A 27,660-nucleotide genomic window follows, 5' to 3' on the forward strand; every position below is an offset into this window, starting at 1 on the left:
GAGGCCAACTGTCGTAAAACAAGAAAAAGAAGAAGATGAAGACGACGTCACTGCCGAAAAGTGTGTAGTGTTTACCTTAGATGTCACATGTTTACTGTGTTGATGTGAATGCGTACACGTGTGTTTCTATTATATTGGTTTTGTTTCTTTTTATCAGCTCAGTTTGTTCTTGAAGCTGACCGTGTCAACCACTTCCGGTCATCATGTGCCAAGTGGACGAGGAATACCACGACCACATCACGCGCCACGACGCGCCCAGGTACGGCCTGTTTATGTGTCACATGTGAAGTTGTAATATTATGTTCATAAACTTGCATTGTTACTGAATGAAGTCGTATTATTACGGGAGTAAAGTTGTAATTATCTGAGAAAAAAGCGCTGCATACCGGAAGTAAAGATTCTTTATTATTATTGTTGTTATTGTTTATATATATATATTTTTTAGTGAGTCAAACAAGTTTTATCTCTTACATTTTTTAGACACAATCCTTTTTTTTTTTTTTTTTACATATACAAACAATTAAACTCATCACTACTCACCACTGTACCCCTCCCCTGGCACACGTCCCCTTAAAATAATAATAATAATAATAATAATAATAATAATAATAAAATAAAAATACAATACAAGATTAACAACAATAAAAAGTAAGTAAAACACATTTTTTTTCAAGATGGTTTCTCAGTCAAGATCAAGATGACATTTTGTGCTCTTGACATGAAAAAAAAAGGGTTCCAAGTTTTTGCAAAGGACTTCTCAGATCCAGACAGGTTTAACCTGATTTTTTCCAGTTTAAGGAAATAAAACACCTCTTTAATCCAGTACATGTGTTGGTGGGGCTGGATATTTGCATCTCAGCAGAATCAGCCTCCTGGCCAGCAGGCACAAGACCTCTATCAGGTCCTTCTGGTTAAAGGAAAGACAAAGTGTAGGTGGCAACACACCAAAAAGAGCAGTCAAAGTATCTGGAAGTATAGTTTTCCCTGTGACCTTGGATAATACAACAAAGATCAATATGTGCTCAAAGAGGGGCAGTGCTAGAACGTATGTATATATGTTTGCACCTATCACAGAGAGAGGAGACTGTATTAAATATTCTGTACAGCCTCACTTTAGTGTAGTGAGCTTGATGTAAAATCCTACACTGAGTAAAACTGTTTAGCACAAATAGATATGATGTGAACCCTCTGCAAAATTCCCTCTCAAGTGTCATCTAAAATATTCTGTCCCAAATCCGTAACAGTTTTAAGACTATTTAAAGAAGAGTTTGCACAGAGTTTATAAATATTAGAATAAATGACAGATATTACCCCCTTCAATGAAGGAAAAAACACCATTATTATTATTATTATTATTGAAAATTTTGAAAAATACAAACTCGACGAGGATAATAAACTTAACTTCTAACTTCTTCAAAAGCAAAGAACAAAAAGGGGTACCGTACATTTAATGAAAATAAAGATTATTTTCTTTTTCACTTTAAACAATGGCTAGTTATATGAATATTTCCCCAGTAATCAAATAATATTGATAAGTATCTAAAATTGGAAGAATACAAATTGTTCACATAATAAACAATATGTTGTAATTCAAAGTTCGGAACATCAGTTATTTTTAGTGAAATTCAATTATTAATAATTGACCAAAAGGATTGAGAGACAGGACATAGAAAAAATAAGTGTTCTACGTTGTTGCAGAAGGAACGTATTAAGATGTTGAAATGTGTTTCTTTAACTTTAGGTAATCTAGGCCACTAATTATAATTAAAATAGGCTTTTTTAAAGGGGTTTAACATTGACAGCAGATACAGCAGTGTGTTGTTCCTCTTCCATAATAAACACATTTGATCACATATTCTATACCATGTTGTGATGCTGATGATAATGTGGTACAGAACAGATGAAATAAAACTTTTCACTGTTGATGTGACTGTAGATTTAATTTATTTCTCTTAAAATTATGATTTATTTGTGATGAAATAATGACTTTGTTTGTTCTGATAGAATTATTACGTTCTACTTGTAATAATATGACATTATTTTTAATAATATGTACAGTGAAGAAAATAAGTATTTGAACACCCTGTTATTTTGCAAGTTCTCCCACTTAGAAATCATGGAGGGGTCTGGAATTTTCATGGAAGGTGCATGTCCACTGTATGAGAGATAACCTAAAAAGAAAAATCCAGAAATCACAATCTATGATTTTTTAACAATTTATTCGTGTGATACAGCTGAAAATAAGTATTTGAACACCAACGTTAATATTTGGTAGAGTAGCCTTTGTTTGCAATTACAGAGGTCAAACGTTTCCTGTAGTTCTTCACCAGGTTTGCACAGACTGCAGGAGGGATTTTGGCCCACTCCTCCACACAGATCTTCTCTAGATCAGTCAGCTTTCTGGGCTGTCGCTGAGTAACACGGACTTTCAGCTCCCTCCAAAGATTTTCAATTGGATTTAGGTCTGGAGACTGGCTAGGCCACTCCAGAACCTTGATATGCTTCTTACGAAGCCACTCCTTGGTTTTCCTGGCTGTGTGCTTTGGGTCATTGTCATGTTGGAAGATCCAGCCACGACTCATCTTCAATGATCTGACTGAGGGAAGGAGGTTTTTGGCCAATATCTCACAATACATGGCTGCAGCCATCCTCTCCTTAATACAGTACAGTCGTCCTGTCCCATGAGCAGAAAAACACCCCCAAAGCATGATGCTACCACCCCCATGCTTCACAGTAGGGATGGTGTTCTTGGGATGGTACGCATCATTCTTCTTCCTCCAAACACGCATAGTGGAATTATGACCAAAAAGGTCAATCTTGGTCTCATCTGACCACAAAACTTTCTCCCATGACTCCTCTGGATCATACAAATGGTCATTGGCAAACTTAAGACGGGCCTTAACATGTGCTGGTTTAAGCAGGGGAACCTTCCGTGCCATGCATGATTTCAAACCATGACGTCTTAGTGTATTACCAACAGTGACCATGGAAACAGTGGTCCCAGCTCTTTTCAGGTCATTGACCATGTCCTGCCGTGTAGTCCTGGGCTGATTCCTCACCTTTCTTAGCATCATTGAGACCCCACGAGGTGATATCTTGCATGGGGCTTCACTCCGATTGAGATTGTCCGTCATGTTTAGCTTTTTCCATTTTCTAATGATTGCTCCAACAGTGGACCTTTTTTCACCAAGCTGCTTTGCAATTTCTCCGTAGCCCTTTCCAGCCTTGTGGAGTTGTACAATTTAGTCTCTGGTGTCTTTGGACAGCTCTTTGCTCTTAGCCATGCTGACTGTTTGGGTCTTACTGATTGTATGGGGTGGACAGGTGTCTTTATGCAGCTAACGACCTCACACAGGTGCATCTGATTCAGGATAATACAGTGGAGTGGAGGAGGACTTTTAAAGGCGGACTAACAGGTCTTTGAGGGTCAGAATTCTAGCTGATAGACAGGTGTTCAAATACTTATTTTCAGCTGTATCACACGAATACATTGTTAAAAAATCATAGATTGTGATTTCTGGATTTTTCTTTTTAGGTTATCTCTCATACAGTGGACATGCACCTTCCATGAAAATTCCAGACCCCTCCATGATTTCTAAGTGGGAGAACTTGCAAAATAGCAGGGTGTTCAAATACTTATTTTCTTCACTGTATAACTCTCTTGCCTCTAAACAGAGCTTCTACTAGTTGTGTGAAATGCAAAGAGGCCTGTGCAGCTGTGGTAGTTAGAGTGGGAGATGCTTACTGCAGGTGAGATGGAATCAATATCACTTCTGCTTTTTATATTATTTTCTAATTACAATAAAACAGTTTTGATTTTGTAAAATGTCATTTTCTACTAAAACTAAACATTGAGTGTTTGTGTCTTTTACTGATGCAGAATCTGCTTTAAGGAGTTTTTCACTCACAAGTTCAGAGCCATGTTGGGTAAAACCAGACTGGTGTTCCCTGGAGAGAAGGTTGAGCTGATGCTTTATGTTTATACATTTTTACACTTTAAGGCGTGAGTATGAGTGATGTCCTTCCTCTGGTTGTAGGTGCTGCTGGCTGTGTCTGGAGGCCCGTCGTCCTCTTCAATGCTCGCACTCGTTCAAGAGGTTTGTCTGTTTATTTTAAGAAGGATCAGACTTTGGCTGGATGAGGATCCATGGAATACATTTAGTGCCTCATACATCAATTTAAAAAAAGATGTAAAATTAATATTTTTGGTGTGGATGTCTGAGCCTTTTTTCTGTCACTATTTCCCTTGAATAACATTTTTTTTTAAATGGTAAAATAATCCTAAAGAGAAGTGACAGGTAATGGGACTGGTTTATATGAAACATATTTTAATAATTATTAGTTGCGTATGTGTAAGACACAGAACTGTAACATGGTTCCCCAGGTATTTGTTTAATTCAATTGTAATTGACAGATTTATTGAAATTCTATGTTAATTACAATTAGTCAATTATCTGAACACAATAACAATAATAGCAACCAATTTTTTTCAATTACACTTATAATTATAAATTAATGTATTACTTTATAATGTCTTATAATGTTTATAACTTTACTTTATACTTTATAACTCATTACTTTATAAAGCATTATGAAGTAACGTATTCTTCATAACATCCCATGACGTTACTTTACACTTTATAATGCGTTACTTTTTATGCATACGCAGCGCCCCTCACTGGCCAGTTTAGGTCATATATGATACGTGCACCACGTGACTTAAAGTTTCGTCAGTTTTCATTATTTATTTCTAGCTACCCCGCTAACCCTTTTATTTTAGTTCGATCCCTAACCCAGAAAATATCCTAAAATGTTTATTTTTGTCGGATATGTATTCTTAAATGTGGAATTTACCGTGTTAAATATGTTAAAATGAAAAAATGTATATGTCAAAAGTGGGATTTGAACCCACGTTAGCGGAAGGAGGAATCCTAGAGCGTGGCGCCTTAGACCACTCGGCTATCCTAACACCATGAAAATATGATATGTAGAAAAGGTCCAGAAACGTATTATTAGTCCCGGGGGCTATGGCTACATTTCACATATCTTTAGACACTTTCTACTTTATAATGCGTTATGAAGTAATGTATTACTTTATAACAATACTTTATACGTTATAACGTGTTATGAAGTAACGTATTACTTTATAACATTACTTTATACGTTATAACACGTTATGAAGTAACGTATTACTTTATAACATTACGTTATACGTTATAACACGTTATGAAGTAACGTATTACTTTATAACAATACTTTATACGTTATAACGTGTTATGAAGTAACGTATTACTTTATAGTTATAATGTGTTATGAAGTAACGTATTACTTTATAACATTACTTTATATGTTATAACGCATTATGAAGTAACGTATTACTTTATAGTTATAATGTGTTATGAAGTAACGTATTACTTTATAACATTACTTTATACGTTATAACGTGTTATGAAGTAACGTATTACTTTATAACATTACTTTATACGTTATAACGCGTTATGAAGTAACGTATTACTTTATAACATTACTTTATACGTTATAACGCGTTATGAAGTAACGTATTTCTTTATAACATTACTTTATACGTTATAACGCATTATGAAGTAACGTATTACTTTATAGTTATAATGTGTTATGAAGTAACGTATTACTTTATAACATTACTTTATACGTTATAATGTGTTATGAAGTAACGTATTACTTTATAACATTACTTTATACGTTATAACGCGCTATGAAGTAACGTATTACTTTATAACATTACTTTATACGTTATAACGCATTATGAAGTAACGTATTACTTTATAGTTATAATGTGTTATGAAGTAACGTATTACTTTATAACATTACTTTATACATTATAATGTGTTATGAAGTAACGTATTACTTTATAACATTACTTTATACGTTATAACGCGCTATGAAGTAACTTATTACTTTATAACATTACTTTATACGTTATAATGCATTATGAAGAAACGTATTACTTTATAACATTACTTTATACGTTATAACGCATTATGAAGTAACGTATGGCTTTATAACATTACTTTATATGTTATAACGCATTATGAAGTAACGTATTACTTTATAACATTACTTTATACGTTATAATGCGTTATGAAGAAACGTATTACTTTATAACATTACTTTATACGTTATAACGCATTATGAAGTAACGTATGGCTTTATAACATTACTTTATACGTTATAACGCATTATGAAGTAACGTATGGCTTTATAACATTACTTTATATGTTATAATGTGTTATGAAGTAACGTATTACTTTATAACATTACTTTATACGTTATAATGTGTTATGAAGTAGCGTATTACTTTATAACATTACTTTATACGTTATAACGTGTTATGAAGTAACGTATTACTTTATAACATTACTTTATACGTTATAATGTGTTATGAAGTAACGTATTACTTTGTAACATTACTTTAAACGTTATAACGCGTTATGAAGTAACGTATTACTTTATAACATTACTTTATACGTTATAATGTGTTATGAAGTAACGTATTACTTTGTAATATTATTTTAAACGTTATAACGCGTTATGAAGTAACGTATTACTTTATAACGTCCCATAACGTTACTTTATACTCAGTGTTTGGTAGGTTACTTTCAAAATGTAATCAGTTATAGATTACATGCCCAAAAATGTAATTTGTAATGTAATCCTTTACATTACTCAATCTAAGTACTGTAATCTGATTACTTGGATTACTTTCACATTACGTTAAATTTTTTAAGTGTAGAAATGCTGCCTTCAATGAAAAGAATAAAGATAATTATTGTAAATACATCCTCTATAGGTGCTGATGGTGATATTACACTTTACAGTAATAACACATAATCATCTGTAGAGCTGCTACTAACGATTATGTTCATAATCGATGAATCGGTCAATAAATTAATCGATTAATCAGATTTTTTTTTAAAAACATAGTTTATTTATAAAGCACATTTAAACCCTGCTTAAGCTGATTAAACTGAAATAAATGTCTCTCACGCAAGTGTGCACACAAACACTCGTGTACGCGCACACACACAAACACTCGTGGTGCACACACACAAACACTCGTGTACGCACACACACAAACACTTGTGCGTGCACAAAAACTCTGTAGGTGAAGCAAACAGCTCTGCTTATGGTCAGTGACATAAATCGCACAACGCAACAAATTAATGATGAAATTTGTTGCCAACACTTTTAATAGTTGATTTTATTGATTCGTTGTTGCAGGCCTAATCAGTTTTAAATGTAAAATGTGAAATCTTCTCATCTATTCAACAAACCATGTTGCCAGATCATGGAGGACTTTGTACGTAAGGAAATAGATAGTAGCCTAGCGCTAACTGTAGACAGTAGCCTCGCGCTAACTGTAGACAGTAGCCTAGCGCTAACTGTAGACAGTAGCCTAGCGCTAACTGTAGACAGTAGCCTAGCGCTAACTGTAGACAGTAGCCTAGCGCTAACTGTAGACAGTAGCTTACTGCTAACTGTAGACAGTAGCCTACTGCTAACTGTAGACAGTAGCCTAGCGCTAACTGGAGACAGTAGCTTACTGCTAACTGTAGACAGTAGCCTACTGCTAACTGTAGACAGTAGCCTAGCGCTAACTGTAGACAGTTTAATCAGCTTAAGCAGCGTTTAAATGTGCTTTATAGATAAACTGTTTAAAAAAAAATTCTGATTAATTTATTGACCGATTAATCGAATATGAAAATGATCGTTAGTTGCAGCTCTACAGATCAAGGTCAATTTAAACGTGCTGGTATTTTTCAGGGTTTGAGTCAAAAAGCGCACAAGAAGTTGAGATTCACACCAGGCATCGTGTACATCGACGGTGAGGAAAAGAAAATGTTTCACCTGTTTAAATAACTAAATAACATCTATTTTTAGCACAGCGAATGATGTTGTGTTTTTTCCCAGAGGGTGGCGCTGTAGGTCTGTCTATGGAAGAAAGACAGAAGACTGTGACCCTGCTGCAGACGGTGTTTAAGGACACAGGATTCCCCTTTTACATCGTTCCTCTAGAACAGGTCAGTCAATATCACAAATATTTATCAGAAAAATGTCTTTGATCCTATTTAGAAAGCTAAATATTATATATATATATGTGTGTGTGTAATGTTTCTGATGTGTTTTGAAGGTCTTGGATCTTCCCACTTCAGTCCTGGTGGCCATGCCTCCTTCACACAGGCCAAGCGACACCTACAAAGCAGCCGTGCATCACTTCCTGCAGAGCGACAGCAGCGTGTGTGTGACATCAGCAGAGCAGGAAAACATGGCCTCTGTTGAAACGTCGCACACACTCGCTCTACAACGTGTGCTCAGCTCTGCTCAGACTCTCACAGCCAGAGACGAGCTGCTCAGCACCTTAAGGTCAGAGAAAAACACACAAGGATCCTCCACAGTTTTTACTAATGTGGTCTAAATTCTTCTAAATGTCCTTATTACTAGAGCTATGTCTAAATAAACACATTATTTTTGCACTATATTGGTTTCTTTGCCTTTTAAAAATGGGGCTGCTTTACAATTTTAGAGCCTGCGTTCCTCCATCTTATAATCATGTGATTGATGATGTCACATGACCCACTGCCTGTAAACATTCCATTGTTTTCTATTGGAGTGAAGCATTCAGCCTGATTTATAGATCATTTAGGAGATTTCTAGAAAATTTAGCAACTTTTTCAGTCAAAATGACAACTTGTGCTGCTTTTAGTTGCTCTAAATAATCAGGAAAAGTTAAAGATGTTGATGTGAACCTCTTTTGTTTACAGAAAGAGAATAAAAACAGTTGTGACTTGAAAGAAATCTGTGACCCCCAAAATAAAGGTTCCAGAGAGTGGGGACCCCCACTGTAGCTGAAGGTGGTTGAACACAGACATGAACATTGAAGAACAGTCATGTGGAGACAGGACCATCTATAAGGGGGAATAAAGGAGAGAGATTTTTGGGGTCCATCCATAAAGTCAGTAAAATGATGGTTTATTGTTCTATGAATCTGTGATAACCACATTTATTTATTCATCTGAATAATATCCACTGTTATCCAGGAACTATTAATATTATTTGGGCCACAGTATATAGTCATATTAAAAATGTAAATTCTTGTTTTAATCAGAAATAAAAATGGGTTAAAAGTGACCAAAAATGGGGGAAAAGATGGTAAAATGGGATTTTAAAAACCACAGAAATTGGTTAAAAGTTTGAAAATAGAGTGGACAAAAACGGACAGAAAAGGTGGTAAAAAGGGTTCAAAGTGTCAATATTGGAACGATTTGTTTAAACCGGCAAATAATGGGCATGACAAATCATGAATGTGGTTAAATTGGAAGAATAAGCATGAAATATGGTGAAAAGAGGTTAAAAGTGACAATATTGGGTAGGGATGGGAATGGAAAACCGGTTCTTTCTGAGAATCAGTGTCACGGTCTGAGTTTACCTCTGTACTGAGATTATAACCCTAACCCTAACATAATCCAATAAACAAATAAAACACATGTCCATTGACTTTGGAAACAAAAATTAATAACAAAGTTTTAGCAAAAACCTTTTTTTCGGTATTGTGCATATACAATCTCAGTACGATGTAAACTGAGACCATGTCACCTGTTTCCAGTAATCCAATTCCTAGGAATCGTTTGTTTGCTTGTCTGTTGATTACTTTTATTGGTTCGTCTTACATCACAAATACTCCTCCAGGTCCTGTATATTGTGTTTATGCTAGCACCAAGTGAAGCTCCTCCCACCATATAGTTGTTTGCTATTCACCTCCTCTACCTGCAGCTGTGCTGTCCTCCGTGCTGTGTTTGTAGCGTCTCTGTTGCTACGCTAGTCACTTCCTGGTTCTGTACACTTGCGCTAAAGTTGCTTCTTGCACGGATTTTTATTCCCGAAAACAACAAACTTCAAGAACACACACCTCGTCACCAATTTATGTCCTCATAACAAGTAATCAGACACGGGAGATGGACTGGTACTGATCTTTGTCATTAGTTTGCTCTTTCACACGCACACAAACGCACACAGCTGATCAGGTCACATGTAACAACGGGGACGGCGTCTCTGAAGGTCCATTCATAGAAATGTAAACAAAGGCTGAACTAAAGCTTTACTGTTTAAATACATAACTATAAGTGCAGCTGTACTTTTGGTTAATATGTTCTTTTTTTACAGAAGAATTATTTGTTTTGTGTCTGAATTAGTTTTGGATCAAGTTGTTCAAGTTCAAAAGGAGCACTGTAAATATTCTCAAATGTTTGTAGCCAAAATTATATGTTGTAATAATAATAATTTATCAGTTATATATAGCGCTTTTGTATATACTACTATCCAGTGAAAACAATCTATACCTGGTGGATTAAAAGAGAGCTGATATCCCTGCAGGAAATTAAAGAGATAAAGATAATATAATAAAGAGTTAAAGCAAACAAATCCATTTGTATTATTTCATTCCCTCATGCAATGACAATCAATAAGGAATCGAATCGATAAGGAATCGATAAGGAATCGAATCAATAAGCAGTTTTAATAATGGAATCAGAATCAGTTTCAGTCTAATAGAAAACAAGGCTCTAAAACTGTAAGGTAGTCCCATTTATAATTAGAAATAAAACCAATATGGTGCAAAATAATGTGTTTTGTTAGATATCGATTTTTTTTTATCTAATAAGTGCATTTTAAAAATTTTAGCCCAAACTTGTAAAAACAGTGGAGGATCCCTTTAAATATTTTAAAAAGGAACATTTAGGTCAAACATCTTTTTCTATGTTCAGACAGCATCTCCTTGTGCACAAAGCTCGAACTGAAGGTTACAGCAAACTGATGATGGGAGACAGTTGTACCAGACTGGCAGTGAAGCTTCTCACCAGTATATCATTGGGTCGAGGAGCTCAGGTGGCTCAGGACACGGTGCGTACATGTGTTGCTCTCACACCTTTTCTTTTCTTTGCTAAATTGCTCTGAATGTTTTTCAGAAATGTCGACAGTGAAGTGAAGTGTCTCACAAGCCTCCTTTGTTTTATAAATGACTATATGATATAATGATATATTAAATATATACTGTATATTAAGGATGCACTGATCAACTGGTACCAATTTTTTTGATTTTGGTGGATCGAGATTGGCCGATTCTTGCATATGAAACCAGTCTTTTCCACCTCAACAAAGGTCTTAAAGTCATCCACTGACTGACAGCCCCGCCCACCAGGTCATGTGCATGCGTCTGCTACACAGGATAACAACAACAGTCACTCTCAGCACGGTTAGCCTAGCATGTCGATAGGTCAGCAGTTTTACACATTTTTATTTCATGTAAAGCAGAAATAAGTGATGGTGGAGCTGCAAACAAAACATTACCTCATTTATAATTTAAGAAACCACCACACTGCTGAGTATGCAGCATTTGAAGCTAACTATCAAGCTAATGCTAAAGCTAAAGCATTACTGCCACTAATGAACATGTAACTGAAATAAGAGAACAACGAACCTGTGCCATGTTCATTCTACTCATTACATACAGACTTTTGAAAATGTTACACATACTGCACTTTATTCATTTCGTAGAATGTTTGACTTTTATCTTGTAGCTGTTGCACTACAAGGAAACCTAAAACTCAGGACACTTTATTGGTGCTTTTTATTGTCTTGTACATTATTATTTTATCATGTACATCAAATACTACTGTGCACTTTATTTTAATCAAACAGGTCTGCAGTGAAACCTGTTGAACACGTTTAGTTTGTTTTTAATATGTGAAAAATTAAAGAATAAAGGAAGTGATATAATTTAGTATTTTGGACTTTTCATTTATATTTGAGATAACCTCATGTGCAAATTAAACAACACGTTTGTATTGTTTCACAGGTATTGTTCAGTGTTTTACAGTAAAATAAGATTGGAACTTTCAAGGTGTTTAATGTCAGTTAGAAAAAAAATCTGGATTGGCCAAAATCAGAATCAGCAGGTCAGACTTTTTAAAAATAAGTGATCAGCCAGAAAATTGCACATGGTGCAGCCCTACTATATATAGCTATAATTCCAGCAAGTTTTTTGCCTTTTTTTTTTTAGATAATATGTAAGATTTTGGCATCTACTGATCGCTTTCATCAGACGCTTTGATGCTTTCCTTATGCGAGAACTTGTAGGGATACATCAAAGCAATCACTAGATGCCTCTGAGGAAGACTGGCGGTTGGCAGTCGAAACATGTCAGGAGATCTAATTTCTGAATAAATGACACCTTGCATATAAATATATATAGTTTTTCTTGCTACTATTTGAATTGATAGAATTTACAGCTCATTAGAATGGAGTGTGTGTGTGGTTGTGTATGTGTTGGTGGGGTGGATCGCTTCTTAAATTCATGTGCACCAGTCCATCACACATGTACCTGCCTTCCTAACGTACACTAAACTTACCTAATTTAAGTAGTTAGCTGTAGTGGCAGGTGTGGCGTGAGTGAAGCTATAGCGATCAGGTGACCTTCACTATTGATCACCGTCTACGTGACATGTAAACACTCAGAAAAAAATATTAGGCGCTTGTGTGGAGCCGTATACACGTGTGCACGTCAATAAGTGTGTGTGAGTGTTGTATCCTGTCCAATCACAGCAACGATCTGACTCAGAGCGTAACACTACAGTCACTACCACTCTATGGACGGGTGTAGTGACACTAACACACCGGACTAAATGGTGGTCCTTTATACACTCAACACTCATATACACACAATTACATATCTGCCTGTACGCGTAAGCTCCTAATAGTTTTTTCTCAGTGTTTACATGTCACATAGATGGTGCTACATAGTGAAGGTCACCTGATTGCTATAGCTTCACTCACGCCACGTGTGACTGACATATTTATAGGTGCACATCCAGGTGTGGCATATGTGTGAATATGCTTTCATGTATATGCGCTTTAAAGCGCCTGCAAGCACACATGCAGACGTGACTTGTGCATTGTGCCCATGTACTTATTGTAAGTCTATGGAAAATGTAGATCAGATGTGCAGACACAGGGTATGCGTTCGTTTACGCGTTCGTTGGATTGGTGTGCATGAATTTAGAAGCGATCCACCCCCCATAGTGTGTGTGCGCGCATGCACGTTAGAACATTAGCCTGTATATTTACACTGTGTTTCTAAAAGTTTAAATTGTAACAGTATTTTATGTTGACAGGGGTTTTCAGACTCCAGATATGGTGACATCATCACAGTGAGACCAATGAGGGACTACACAGCTAAAGAAATAGCTTTCTACAATCATCTGTTCAATGTGTCGTCTGTTGCCACGCCCACTTTGGACACCAAGGTAAGAACAAGATGGTCCACATAGTTCAGATCCCATCATCTACTTCTGTTCTCGACACATAGAGCTGTGTATTGTGCAGATGTTTCCTAGAAAATAACATATAACACAATTTAAACTAATTCAATTAAATTCAACTTTATTTGTATAGCACAAATTACAACAGTCATCTCAATGAGCTTATCAAAATATAAAATTCATAATAAGGAAGAAAAAACCCAACAAGATCCACATGAACAAGTGTTTAGTGACAGTGGGAAGAAACAACTCCCTTTTAACAGGAATAAATCTCCATTAGAAGCAGGTTCAGAGGTGGCAGCCATCTGCGTAGACTGGTTGTGGTTAGTGGACAGAAGGACTAACAGAACAGGATAGAGAGATAGAACATCAGAGTGTTTCAGACTAGTTGAGCTGTGAACCACAGATCAGGAAGTGACATCATCAGCTTCACGACACCTGAAACAGAGCAGAGAGAGAAGGACGAGGAGAAGACACTGACTGCAGAAAAACATGATACATTATTATCAGGTCAGTCTGTCTTGGCCTTGGACCTCACTCCCAGTGCCTAGTCAGCACTTATTATAAAAGTAACAAATCTCTTTCTGTTTATTGTTAAGCTAACAGTGACTCTAAGGTCTGTAAATGTGACCGTTCACAGAAAATCCACTGTTATTTGGTCTTTTTTAATCCCTCTTCTTTCTTCACCGTGTCTGACGCTTTTGTCAAAAGTTAATTTTTTTCAGCCAATATGATGTCATTACAGTAATTTTACTCACAAATCGCAAAATGATTAAAGATGCCATTTTGTGAATAAAATTAAGGCTGAAAAAAAATAATTCCAAATATTGGCAGTTACTTAAATTTTAAGTATTGTGTTCTCCGTAATGCATTCAGGGTGCATGGGAAATCCAAGTATTTCCGTGAATTTGTAGGTAAAAGTGAATACAATAGTTATTTATTGAATTGGTGAAGGTGAAGATTAGAGATGGGAATCGAAAACCGTTTTTATTCTGAGGACCGGTTCCCACTAATCCAATTCCTAGGAATTGTTTGTTTGCCTGTCAATTCTGCTTATCGGTTCCTTGTTGCAAATACGTGATGACATCACATGTTTTCACGCAGCACCGCTCTGAGAATTGGACGAAGATTCACAGACACCGTAAAGTTAAACAGGCATGGGTGGCTCAGTATTTAGGAGTTAGTGATGATTTGCATAGATTTTTGGCAGTTTAGAGGGTGTTTTTCGGGTGGTTTAAGCATGTTTGAAGCGGTCAGGACGGGAGGGGGATGGGCGGTGCACCTAATGAGCAATCCCCGTAAACATTTTCCCTTAAAAAACGTTACAGTGACAGCAGTTCCCCCCGATTCTGTCCATTTCCGCGTTCAACAGTACATTTCCTTTTCATTGGTCGATTCCGTCTGTGATTCTGTTAAGGGCTCTACATAGTCCAAGGAGTGGATGAAGTAGTCAAACTGTATACACAGTTCCCACATGACCTCACAACATACGGGCATTTCCCGACCCAACGCCATTGCTGTGGGCAGTTAAAATAAGTTTAGCCTCTGTTCACAGCCAAAAGAGCACAATATGGTAGTTTCATGTTGGGTTAATGGCGCACTAATTGTCGCAATAGTTCAGTTAAACGTGGATTTTTTTATTAAGGGAAGTCGGCAAGTCAGATCCGTAACTTCGGGATAAGGATTGGCTGGGTCGGTCGGGCTTGGGTGCAAAGCGGTGCTGGGCTCGCTGGAGGAGCACCCGGCGCCCTCCTCTCCCCACCACCAAGACCTGGTGCTTGGTCCGCCTCGCCGTGTTCCCCCCTACTCCCTGGCCTCGCTGCCATCGTCGCCCCCCTAGTTCTGGGGTCAGAGCGGACGGGCAACCCTGGACGCGTGCCGGGCCCTTCTTGCGGATCTCCCCAGCTGCGGTGCCCGCCGGGGTCCCCCCTCCTCCCCTCCTATTGAAATCCATGATATAAATTGCCTTGTTTACTTGAATAGTTTTGCATACCTTGCCTGTCACAAACACTTTCCCATTCACCAACCATTCACCTCCAGTGATCCATAGTATAAGCACTTTTAGAACAAACCAAATAGTTTAGAATGTCTATGTATGTTATAGCAGGAAGGTATTTGTGGTCAGCGGTATTTTGGTTTGACAAACTTCGTACCGATCGATACTGATGCGTTCCGTCTTGCTGTTGTATCTGTGTCTCGTTTGTTTATGTACACCATCTCTGTACCGCTTTTTGGGTGGTTTACCGGCCATTTGTGTTGGTTTTGTAAGACATTTAACCATCTTTTGTGGAGTAGAATGCAGCGAAGCAGGTAAACTATACAAGCGTGCCTCTAAGCTTGCCCTCAAAGATGGCATCTCCGGGGAGGTCACCTGGCCTGCGGGAACTATGTATAGAAGCCTTCCTCCCATCCCAACCAAAGACAGCGCCACCCTCTGGTGGTGAATGAAGAGGGACACATTGCCAATGGTGTCAGCTTTAGCTGAGAAATATTTCTTTGTTCAAGCATCCTCAACACCATCTGAAAGGGTGTTCTCCACAGCTGGAGACACAACAGTCCAGAACAATCTCGTATCTTTCCTGACAAGGCAAACTGCACAAAAATAGTTGCTTCTTGCAGAGATTTTTCTTCAGAAAACAACAAACTTCCACAAGAACACACACCTCGTCACCAGTTTATGTCCTCATAACTAGTAATCAGACATGGAAGGCAGACTGGTGCTGATCGTTGTCCTTAGTTTGCTCTTTCACACATTCTCTCACACACACACACACACACACACACACACACACACACACACACACACACACACACACACACACACACACACAGCTGATGACATCACATGTAACATCAGGGACGGCGTCTCTGAAGGTCCTTTTGTAGAAATGTAAACAAAGGTTAAACTAAAGCTTTACTGTTTAAATACATAACAATAAGTGCAGCTGTACTTTTGGTTAATATGTTCTACTGAGTAATTGTTTATTTTATGTCTTTAGTTTTAGTTTTGGATCAAGTTTTTCAAGTTCAAAAGGAGCACTGTAAATATTCTGAAATGTTTGTAGCCAAGTAGCCCAGTGTCATATATTGTATATATTATTATCCAGTGAAAACAATCTATACCTGGTGGATTAAAATAGAGCTGATATACCTGCAGGAAATTAAAGAGACGAAGATAATATAATAAAGTTAAAGCAAACAAATTGATTTTTATTATTTAATTCCCTCACCCAATAAGAATCGATAAGGAATCGAATTGATAAGCAGTATCGATAAAGAGGAGGATACACATAGGCAACATCGGGGGCAGCTAAAGGGCTGCAGGAGTCCTCGGGTGAGGATATATTCTATATCAAAATATTGTGCTGCTGACATTGTTAGAATTGTCACAGCGATGATCAGAGACAGTGTTTAAAATCCACAACACTTTAGAGCACAGGCACTGACACGTACCACAATATTTAATGCTACAATTTCTCTAATTTAATGCCCTTTTTCTCAAATGTAAAGCTTTAAAGGCCTTACATTTGGCTACATTAAATTTGATACCTTAACTTTTTAAGGATTTAAAGAGTGTCTACCCTGGTTTTTGTGTATATGCATGCTGTCGATCACACCACTTACATCTGCTCCGCTGGTATGAGGCTCCGCTGCAATATAGACCGCTGGGTTTAGCCGCTGTAGCAATCCGAAGCTAGAGTTGCCACATCAACCGGACTATAACTGTTTGATTTACCTACATCTAAGATTGACTGGTGGTCGTGTATTATTTTACAGTATTTACGCTGCAGGTTCACTGATGAATTATTAGAACTGACTGAGTAATCTGCTGTTTTATATCCGTTGCTAACGCTAACCTCTGCAGCCGACAGGCACGCAGCCAAATACACATGCATATGTCAATATAACGAGGCTGGAAAACCTCGTTCATTTTCATTTATCGTCCCGTATAATTTATTTATTGATTGATTATCAGCCCAGGTCTAAATTAGCGCTACATTACCTTGTTTCAGCTACACTTGCTGAAACAGCATGTGGATGTTTTAGGTTCAGATGCTGAATCATTGAAGTTGTACTGCTGTGGTATGATGCGTATTGTTTGCAGTAAACACATGATTGCACCTTGTTTTCTTCATTTTTGAGGATGAAATGATCATAGACTTTAGACGTTCTCTGTCGCTTACTTCTCCGCCATGGCGCCAACTAAATGCAGAATGTTTGTCACGCATTGATGACGCTAGTGGTGTGCGGTCCCTGCGCGTATAGTACGCGTCATAGGAATGTAACGATGATTTGAGGCACAATTTTTACCTCGAGGAATTTTTGTAATCGAGTTACTCGAGGAACTCGATGAATTGTTTCAGCCCTCGACGGGATCGTCTCAGCAAATCGTCTGTATTAAATAGATGGTGCGGCTGATGTATGTGTTTCTGAGTTATGACAATTATTATGACGGTACCGATTTAAAAAAAGGAAAAAACAGAAAAGCCCCCTACGCTGGGGGAGGAAAAACACAAGGGGCCCCTGTTAACGTATCTGAAGGTTGATACTGAGACACGTTCAGGTTTTTAATTCAGAAACCGTCCAATCAGATCCTTTGTTCTTCCCACTCTAGGCTGGTGACAAGGCCAGTATCCAGAGACTTACGGAGAGTTTTGTGACTAAACTACAAGTGAATTTCCCGTCGACAGTCAGCACCATCTACAGGTCAGACAGTGAAACACATGTAGTATTTACACGGAGAGCTTCAATGTTTCAACAGAACCAACTCTCTGTTTGTGTTCTGTAGGACGAGTGAGAAGCTGCAGACAACGCATAGGAACACGCCCCCCAACCAGAACCGGGACACGCCCCCCGACCAGCATGGGGACGCGTGTCTGCTGTGCATGTGCACCATGGACGCTTCAGCTGGCGAGTCACAAACTTCTTCTGTTTTGCAAAATCTAATAGATTTGAACTCCTGACCAATGGTGAATTTGGATTTAGTTTTAGGCATAGTCTTTGGACTAAAGTACAACCTAGTTTTAGTCCAAATGTAATTACATCCATTTGATAAGGTGGTGAAATGGGATTTTTAAAACCACAGAATTTGGTTAAAAGTTGAACACAGACATGAACATTATAGAACAGTCATGAGGAGACAGGACCATCTATAAGGGGGAATAAAGGGGAGAGATTTTTGGGGTCCATCCATAAAGTCAGTAAAATGATGGTCTATTGTATTTATTCATCTGAATAATATCCACTGTTATCCAGGAACGTTTATTGTTATTTGGGCCATAGTATGTAAAAATATATATTTTAAAGACGTGAATCCTTGTTTTGATCAGAAATAAAATGGGTTAAAAATAGTGAAAAAGGTGAAATGAGATTTTAAAAATCACAGAAATTGGTTAAAAGTTGCAAATTTGAGTGGATAAAAATGGAGAGAGAAAAAGTGGTAAAAAGAGTTAAAAGTGTCAGAAATTTGTGGGGTGGATGTGGTGGTAATGTAATTTGAAAAGTAGGAACAATTAGTTTACAGTTTTTCTCAATTGCTAAGACACATTTGTTGAAACCTGCTCTCCTTTTCTCTAAACTGTGAACACAAAACACAATTTCCAAGCTCCATTCACAAAACGTCAGACTCTTCTTGCAAAACCAAACTTTCACCTCAGAACAGTTCAATCTGTGCTCAAAACTGAACTGTGTTGTCAAATCATGCCCCAAATCAATCAGAATTAAAAACACTACTGAACAGTCACTAAACACTACGTAGAAAAATAGAAAACAATGCTCAGGACATGAAACTGGAGAAATACATGTTTATTCACTGTAGGCTAAATGCATGTTGCAAAACAAAGAACCTGTGCATAGCACTTGTACAAAAAGAGAAAACAGAAATCTTATGCATTTACACGTATCTTATGCGTTTGCCACTTGTGTACAGTAAGCCCATGTAAAAAAGTACAAAAATATACAAATACAGTGCATTACTCAGCCACAGCATCATGTCTCCGTACTGGGTCAGGCCACAGGACGTCATCCACATCACAGGCCACATTTTGTCTGGCCAGGCAACGGGGGAAAAAACCCCTGGCATGCCGTATCCAGGCTTGCCAGATTGACGTTTTTCGATCTAGAGGTCCAGTGGGGTTTTACGGATGGGCGGGACTTACCAGCGCTATAGTATGTCATACAGTAATTGCTGTCAACATTTACATACTGTACTATAATGTCAAAAAAAAGGTAATTACCTGTTCTCGTCTCTAAATCTTCGGATTATGGTGGACACAGTGAATCTACTGATGTTTGGTTGTACCCTTTGTCCAGCCTCCCTCATGCTCATACCATGGACAAGAACATGGTCAATCACAGTAGCTCTGATTTCATCAGATATTACTGTTCTTTGTCTTCACTGAACACCTCGCCCTCCTCTCACACCAACTCTTCCTCTCAGATTTCTATCCATTGTAGGGCCTCACAAACCACTGCTCTTCCCTTACATCATTAGCCACAAGTGTGATCAGTTTTGAGTTGTTGTGTTCAAGTGGTGACACCTGTGCTTTAATTGTGTTTGACTTTTGTCACCTGTGCTCACCATTATGCAGCACGGGTGCATCACAATGAAAATGTGTTGGTAAGTTGTGTCTAAACAGGTGAAAAGTGTTTATGGTTTTGCCAAAAGAGTGATTGTTTCAATCAGTGGGTTCAGGCAACTGAGCATTTGGTTCAGACAATAGGGTTTAGTGTTTTAGCAATTGAGAAAAACTGTAAACAGGCAAATAATGGAAATAAGAAATTGTGAATGTGGTTAAATATTTAAAAAATGCAAAAAAAAAAAAAGGCTGGTCTTTACACGAATGAGCAAAACGAATCTTCGTAGTTTTACCTGATTTAATGATATGAAACTGTTTAATGTGTCACTGTTTCTTCTTCTCTTGTTTAATGCTGTGTTTCTCCAGAAAAGGCCTCAGCCTTCCAGGCCACACTGATTTCAGAGGAGCTCTCCGTCCTAAAGCTTCATGACGCTCCCACACCAAACCAACGTACGCTAAACTCCACCATCAGTTCTAACATGAGCAATGTTAATTATGGAATGACTGCTAGCATAGCATATGTGTGTTAGCTTGAAAGCCTTCACTCAGAACATGCAGCATGAGCGATTAAATACATTCAATCTGTCATCATCACATTGAAATAAAACTGTGATCGTATACATTCTTGGTTTTGTTTAACAAAATAAAAGCTTCCAAAATAGATAAGCATTAGGAGAGAATCAAAGCTGCTGGAGATGATTATTATATATATACAGGGTTCCCACGGTCATGAAATTCCTGGAAAAATTATGGAATTTGAAAACATGGTTTTCCAGTCTTGAAAAGTCATGGAATAATTTTACTTCTTTTGGAAAAGTAGCGTATTTTATTTAAATGTTTAATATCCCACCTTCACTATTACTATGGGACGTTAAGTGAGTCCCTTAACTTTAACATCTTGTGTTGTACGTCGCTTTTTAAGATGAAAGATGATTGGTCATATACTGTATGTTACTACAGATATGAAATTTGTCCATTTACCCGTCCCTGAGGAGCAGTGAGCAGCCATTTTTGCGGCACCTTGGGAGCAGTTAGGGATTAAGGGACTTGCTCAACATCCTACAGTGATGGCCCAGGTGAGATTCGAACCAGCAACCCTCGGATTCGAAGCCCAGCGCCCTTAATAGCGTCCCTTTTAATAAATTTGTCTGCAAATTGAAATTCAATAGCTAATGCATCATTATTTAAAAACTATTTCAAAATGGGTGCTTTTGTACGATGCTATATGAAAAATGTGTGTGTGTGTGTGTGCGCGTGTGCGTGTGTGTGTGTAGTCCTGGAGAGGGGTGCATTGAAGTGTTTTATTTCATTCTGATTTCATGGAGAAAACCAGGATATTTAGGATTTTTTTAAAATATATTTATTTTATTTTTATTTATTCAGTTTATTTCCGACATGGTTACATTCACTTTTTTTTTTTTTTTTTTTTACATTTTTTGTACATGCCGAAAAAGGAGACGAGAGAAGCAGTTTGCTTATCCGGGTCCCGTCCCCTGTTTTACCATCGCAGATTTACATGGGTTTACATGTCTCTCTGGTCAAAACATTCTTGATTTCTTCTGAACGTCCATCTGTAGTCAGTGTTGTCCTCTCTATCTTTGTTTGTGTTGGCCTTGTTCCCTGCCAGACGTTGTTAGCATTCCTCCAGTTCAAGAATAGTTCCTCTTTCGAAGGTGTTTGGAAGGTTCTTCCCTTTTCATCCACAATGTCACCTTGTTTTGTCTCTACATCAAGGGTAATCCAGCTGCTGTTAGTTCTATTGGCAGTGTTGTATTTTCCACTGTCTGATGATGGGATCCGATCCAACTTGTATAAACACATCACCACATCCCAGTTCACAAGCAAAGTAGTATTTTAATGTAATATATCTTAGTTCATAAGCGTGTTTCTAACTGCTGTTGTTAGTTCTATTGGCAGTGTTGTATTTTCCACTGTTAGATTTAACGTGTATAAACACATTATTATATCTTAGTTCATAAGCAAGGTAGTAATTTCATTGTATATAAAAAAAATCGTGTTTCTAACTGCACATATGACAATAAACACTTTGAATTTAAATTTAATGTAATCCTTAATCACCACACCACCTAGCAATTGAAATGAATAAATGACAGACCTTTTTTACTCTTGGTTTCACATTTAATTCGGTCTCCGTAAAATAATCACAGTCTGAGTTTTGTTTCCAGTGTTTATATAGATCTGGGTCCATATCCATGATTACCATCAGTAATGTTGTTGTTTAGGTGGATCCTTCGTATTTTCCCAAGTTGTCCATCGTTTTGATGAGAACTGGTTTTCCGTCCTCTTCTTCCTGGATGTAAATCCTGCAGTTTTTTGACCACGTCTTCATAATCTTTCCTTCTTTTTTTATTTGGCGTGCTTTCCATGCAATGCTTGCATTTTGTTTCGTCAGGTTTTCATTGATGTACACCTTCGTTCCCTTGAGTTTATTTCTTTGCTTGATTATTTCTCCTTTGAATTTTATATTCGTGAAGGTTATTTTTACAGCTCTGTTATCACTTTTCTTTGGCAGGAGATGGCAGGAGTTGATGTTGTCAGGGTTCAGGACAATGTCCTTCGACTTCAGGAAGTCAATGACCTGTTGTTCAATCGATTTTGTTTCTTCGTCACTCCTGGGTTTTATCTTTAGGCCTGTGATGATGACATCTTTCTCTCTTTCCTTTTGTTCCAGCTGTTCAACCCTCGCGTTCAACATTTTTATCTCTTCAGCATTTCTTTCATTCTTTTCTTTCAGTACCTTTGTTTCGCTTTGTAGTCTTTCCAGTGAGTTTTCCAGGGTCTTTTCCAACGACTTTATCTCGGCAGATAGGTTTTGTAGACCCTCGCGTATCATCTCCTTGACCTCTTCCAAACCCGAATTGGGTTCTGAAGGGCCTCCCTGCGGTTTTTTCACCATTTTCCTTCAGTCTTGGGCCCAGTTTTTCAGGCTGTTCAGGCTGTTCAGCTGTAGCCAAGGTCGTGTTATCGGAGCAAAGGAAAACACGTCTGCTCTCTCCAAAGACCAGAGTTACTGGTCTTTGGTAAATCTAGGGGTCTACAGACACAAAAATTCAAACATATTAAAACCTATATTTTTATTGATTATGAAGCTTAACGAGGTAACAATAGATAGAAAAGAAATTAAATGATAGATATTTGCTTTTAGTTTATTTTACAGCTGATTTAGCATCAGTTATCATTAGAGATGCTAACACAAGAGGAAGGTTCACTTTTATTAGGTTATTTATTTCAGGCTCAATAATTGTAATTGAACTTTAGTAATTGAGAACGTAATTGTAATATTGAGCATACAAAAAATATTGCAATTGGAAATAATGGTGGTCACTGTTAACGTAATTGAGTTGCAATTGAAAATGTAATTGTGACCCTGGCTTTATGTCATTTAGTCGAATAAAACTAGACTACAACTGAAATAGTTCTAATGACTGAATTTTGACTAAAACTAAGTTGTAATTTAGTCAAAATATTTGGACTAAAACTGAATCTAAATTTACACAATGGAGATCAAACCAAAATGTTTCCTCATTTTTCTTTTTGAGCCAATGATTGATATTGATTATTTCTAGATCTGTGAGGCCTTCACTGTGTCTCTATTATGGTGATTAATGATAGTCTCCAGTAGCTTTAAATAACGTGATCAGGGACACAGGATGTTTATTAAATGATCATTGTTGAAATGTAACAATCCGTGGTGTTGATGTCGTGTTATTTTTGCAGAGCGATCAGCGTCCGTGGCTCCGTGTTCGTCCTCAGACTGTGGGAGAGAAACAAACGACGGTCGCTGTTGTTCCTCTGATCAGTCAGTGTTTACCTTCTTCCTCATGTGTCCAGATGTGCACCGGGAGCTTGTTCGTTGATCACGGGGTGTTAAACATGAGGCGAGGGCTGCTGTTAGAGAGTGGGCGTGTCTTAAATGGATCCTCCACTGTTTTTACAAATGTGTCCTGAAATGTACTGATTAGTAGATCTGTGTCAAACAAAACACATTATTATGAACCATATTCATTTTATTAACTATTTCACAGTTTTAGAGCTTGTGTTCCTTCATCTTTAAATCATGTGATTGATGATGTCACACGGCCCCACTGCCTGTAAACATGCCATTGTTTCTGCTTTTTTTTCTCTAAATAATCAGGAAAAGTTAAAGATGTTGATGTAACCAACTTTTGTTTACAGAAAGATGATAAAAATTCTGTGACTACAGGGGCGGCAGGTCCAACTCTGAGGTTTGGTAGTAGACAATGAAGCAGAGAAGAAGAGCTCTCCCAAGGGACCTTTACTCTCCCTTAAACAGTGCGCTGATGTGCTCTGGTGGCTGACATTGGCCAGTAAATCACAGACTGTTGAAGGACTTTCACCCAAAAGTGCTTCTATCCTCAGAGTTTGTGTGTCTTCAACAGTCCATGATTTACTCTCTAAACTTCAGCCACCAGAGCGTGTCAGCGCACTGTTTAAGGGAGAGTAAAGGTCCCCTAGGAGAGCTCTTCTTCTCTGCTTCATTGTCTACTACCAAACCGCAGAGTTGGAACTGTCGCCCCCTGCAGTCACAGACGTGGGTGGATTGCATTTTCTGTCCAGACCAGCCCACTACGTTATCTGCATGTTATGTAGAAGCCATTATTAAGTCAGTGATGCTCAACATGTGGCTTTTTATGTCTTAATTTTAATAATCATTCCCCCAGAAAACTTTTTTACCTCTTTACTTTGTCCCATTTTTGCCCCTTTTCAAAACATTCTGACACTTTTTTCAGACTTTAGCTTCCTTTTTGTCCATTTTTGCAGGTTGATTTTGACACTATGTTTATCCAATTTTTGTCCTTTCTTGATGTTTTTGGGACATTTTTCACCCAAATAAGCTAAGTTTTGCCCAATAAATAACACTTGTTTGTTTCCTTTTCTCCCTATATTTGGCCTTTTTTTCACCCACATTTTTACCATTTTTCCACTGTTATTTGCCACATTTTGCCCCTTTTCACTATTGTTTGCCACATTTTGTCTAGTTAAGCTACCCTTTGCCATTAAATACACTTTATTCTTCTTTATTTGCCCATTTTTGGCCATTCTTGACTGCTTTTGGCCCATTTTAGTCACTTTACACTCTTTCCACATTTTTACCACTTTTGGACCACTTTGGCCACCTGTTACCATGTTTGCTTCCACTCACTCTTGAAAAAAAAAAAAAAAAAAACTTGCGGAACAGACTGGCCCACCGGGGCAATGCCTGGTATGCCAGATGGCCTGTCCACCCCTGGTCACAGATCATTTTTCAGGTCACAACTCTTTTTATTTTCTTTCTGTAAACAAAAGAGATTTACATCAACATCTTTAACTTTTCAAAAGCAGCGCAAGTTGTTATTTTGACTGAAAAATCTGCTAAATGATCTAAAAATCAGGCTGAATGTTTCACTCCAATAAAAAACAATGGGATGTTTACAGGCAGTGGGGCCGTGTGACATCATCAGTCACATGATTTCAAGATGGAGGAACACAGGCTCTAAAACTGTAGTCACATTTTAAAAGGTAATAACATGAATATGGTTCATAATAATAAGTTTTGTCAGACATATATCTACTAATAAGAACATTTTATAGGTTTTAGCCCACATTTGTAAAAACAGGAGGATCTCTTGAACTGCTCCAGGAGCCACGCCCATAATCGAGGCATTTTAACATAATTTACAGTGAAAACCTGAGGGTTAGTTCCTCTCTGAGCCTTCAGATGTGCTCAGTATTTACAGTGTGTGTACATGATGAAACTGCTCAGTATTTACAGTGTGTGTACATGATGAAACTGCTCAGTATTTACAGTGTGTGTACATGATGAAACTGCTCAGTATTTACAGTGTGTGTACATGATGAAACTGCTCAGTATTTACAGTGTGTGTACATGATGAAACTGCTCAGTATTTACAGTGTGTGTACATGATGAAACTGCTCAGTATTTACAGTGTGTGTACATGATGAAACTGCTCAGTATTTACAGTGTGTGTACATGATGAAACTGCTCAGTATTTACAGTGTGTGTACATGATGAAACATGAATCTCACACTTCCTCCATCTTTCAGAGATGCTGCAGTGACTGATTTCAGGGCTCTGTTGTGTTACAGCTGTCAACGTACTGTTAAAGAGATGGTAAGTAAAAAAAAATCCACAGCACAGATCCACATTACATTTTTCAATTACAATTACGTTTTCAGTTATCCATGTTTAATTACAATTCAATTACGATCATGGTGACCAGCATTTTTTTTACAATTATATGGAGGTAGATTTGTGCCTTTATTATTCAATCAAAAAACAAAATTTTAAAATGCAAAAAAAATATTTGAGACCCAAATAATTGCATTTGAACACTTTTTTTTTCTTTGATTGAAAAGGTTTTTTTTTTTTTTTTTTTTTTAATTGAAGTCAATTTATTTTAGATTGAAGTCAACTTTTTTGTATTTGGGCCATATTATGGATAATACATTTGTGTCTTTAGTATTCAATCTAAAAATTAAAAAAAAAAGTGTAATTGTAAATGTAAAAGTGAGAGTATTATATATATACAATTTAAGATTAAAAATGACTGCTATCATGTGATATAATCATCAGGAAACAGTGGGGGAAAATGTGCAGTTTCATTGTATTTGTGTATTTGGAGGGACTGAGAATTAGATGGTGATTTACACACGGTTAAAAGTTGCAAATTAGAGTGACCAAAAACGGACAGAAAAAGTGGTAAAATGGGTTTGAAGTGTCAATATTGGAACAATTAGTTTAAACTGGCAAATAATGGGCATGACAAATCATGAATGTGGGTAAATTGGCAAAAATAAGCATGAAATATGGTGAAAAGAGGTTAAAAGTGACAATAATGGGTCAACATATGTGACATTAGGTGGAAGGGTTTATAAGTGCTGAACATGTCTTGAAAGTCAAAAAAATTGTGCAGAAAGGGCATTGAAATGTGATGTAGAAGTGTCAGAAATAGGAGTAACGTAGCAAAAATACATTAAAAGGAGCAAAAAAATATGGCAAGAAAAAGTGATGAAAATAGGTTAAAATATGGTGAGTTTGGTAGAGTTGCAGAAAAATGGTAAAAATAAACAAAAATTGGCTCAGTGGTGTTCTTAATTTCTTGAAGGCATCTGGCGACCCCTTCCCAGTGTTTCACGACCCCAGGGTTGAGAACCACTGCTTTATTAGACTTTTATTCACTGATATTTTACATTAAACTGAATCTAAATGTGATTATTAGATTGAAACCAACCTGTAACATATGTTTGTTCCTCCAGTCGTCAGTAAAGAGTCTTCCTCTCTACATCCAGTCAGAGGCTCAGCTCAGACACAGGAGGTCAGTGATTATTATCACACTCTAATAAACATGTTTGATCGTAAGACTTCATGGGAACTGACGTTTGTTTGTGCAGGATTCAGATGAAAGAGCAGATCCATGACTTCCTGCTGGAGGACGACGACGATGATGATGATGATTAGAGGAATCCCACATTTATTAAATGAGTTCCAATCAGCCTCACAAGTATTTATCATTAGAAACATCTGCTCTGCTTATTTCATTCATCACTTTGTTGATGTCTTTTGTTTTATTTTGGAAGGAAAATGGTTTTTAATAAAATACTTTCTTTTAAAAGGATTTGGTATCATTAACGTGTTTGTCAAAGCAGCGCCTGACAGGGTTGGGGTCAATTATAATTGTAATCATGTA

The 27,660-nt window shown here is 37.3% G+C and overlaps 1 protein-coding gene across 1 annotated transcript; it reads left to right on the plus strand.

Annotated features, from left to right (window-relative positions):
- ctu2 (cytosolic thiouridylase subunit 2 homolog (S. pombe)) lies at positions 1–27,588 on the plus strand. The gene is made up of 17 exons (XM_028469475.1): positions 1–60; positions 158–259; positions 3,676–3,750; positions 3,881–3,959; positions 4,038–4,097; positions 7,804–7,864; positions 7,951–8,060; positions 8,171–8,403; positions 10,800–10,935; positions 13,206–13,337; positions 17,968–18,059; positions 18,142–18,263; positions 20,297–20,380; positions 23,669–23,750; positions 26,018–26,084; positions 27,230–27,288; positions 27,365–27,588. The coding sequence occupies exons 2-17, from the start codon at positions 204–206 to the stop codon at positions 27,429–27,431; spliced, it is 1,515 nt and encodes a 504-aa protein (XP_028325276.1). The 5' UTR covers positions 1–60; positions 158–203; the 3' UTR covers positions 27,432–27,588.
- Positions 27,589–27,660: the final 72 nt, after the last annotated feature.

This window comes from Gouania willdenowi, chromosome 15 (assembly GCF_900634775.1).
Source record: "Gouania willdenowi chromosome 15, fGouWil2.1, whole genome shotgun sequence".
NCBI lineage: Eukaryota > Metazoa > Chordata > Actinopteri > Blenniiformes > Gobiesocidae > Gouania > Gouania willdenowi.

Bases quoted from the DNA above. Each gene is read 5' to 3' on its own strand.
- ctu2 (XM_028469475.1), top strand. From the start codon at position 204: ATGTGCCAAGTGGACGAGGAATACCACGACCACATCACGCGCCACGAC. The intron at 3,960-4,037 runs GTTGAGCTGATG...CTCTGGTTGTAG, and splicing joins TGGTGTTCCCTGGAGAGAAG to GTGCTGCTGGCTGTGTCTGG. The intron at 13,338-17,967 runs GTAAGAACAAGA...TTCCCACTCTAG, and splicing joins CGCCCACTTTGGACACCAAG to GCTGGTGACAAGGCCAGTAT.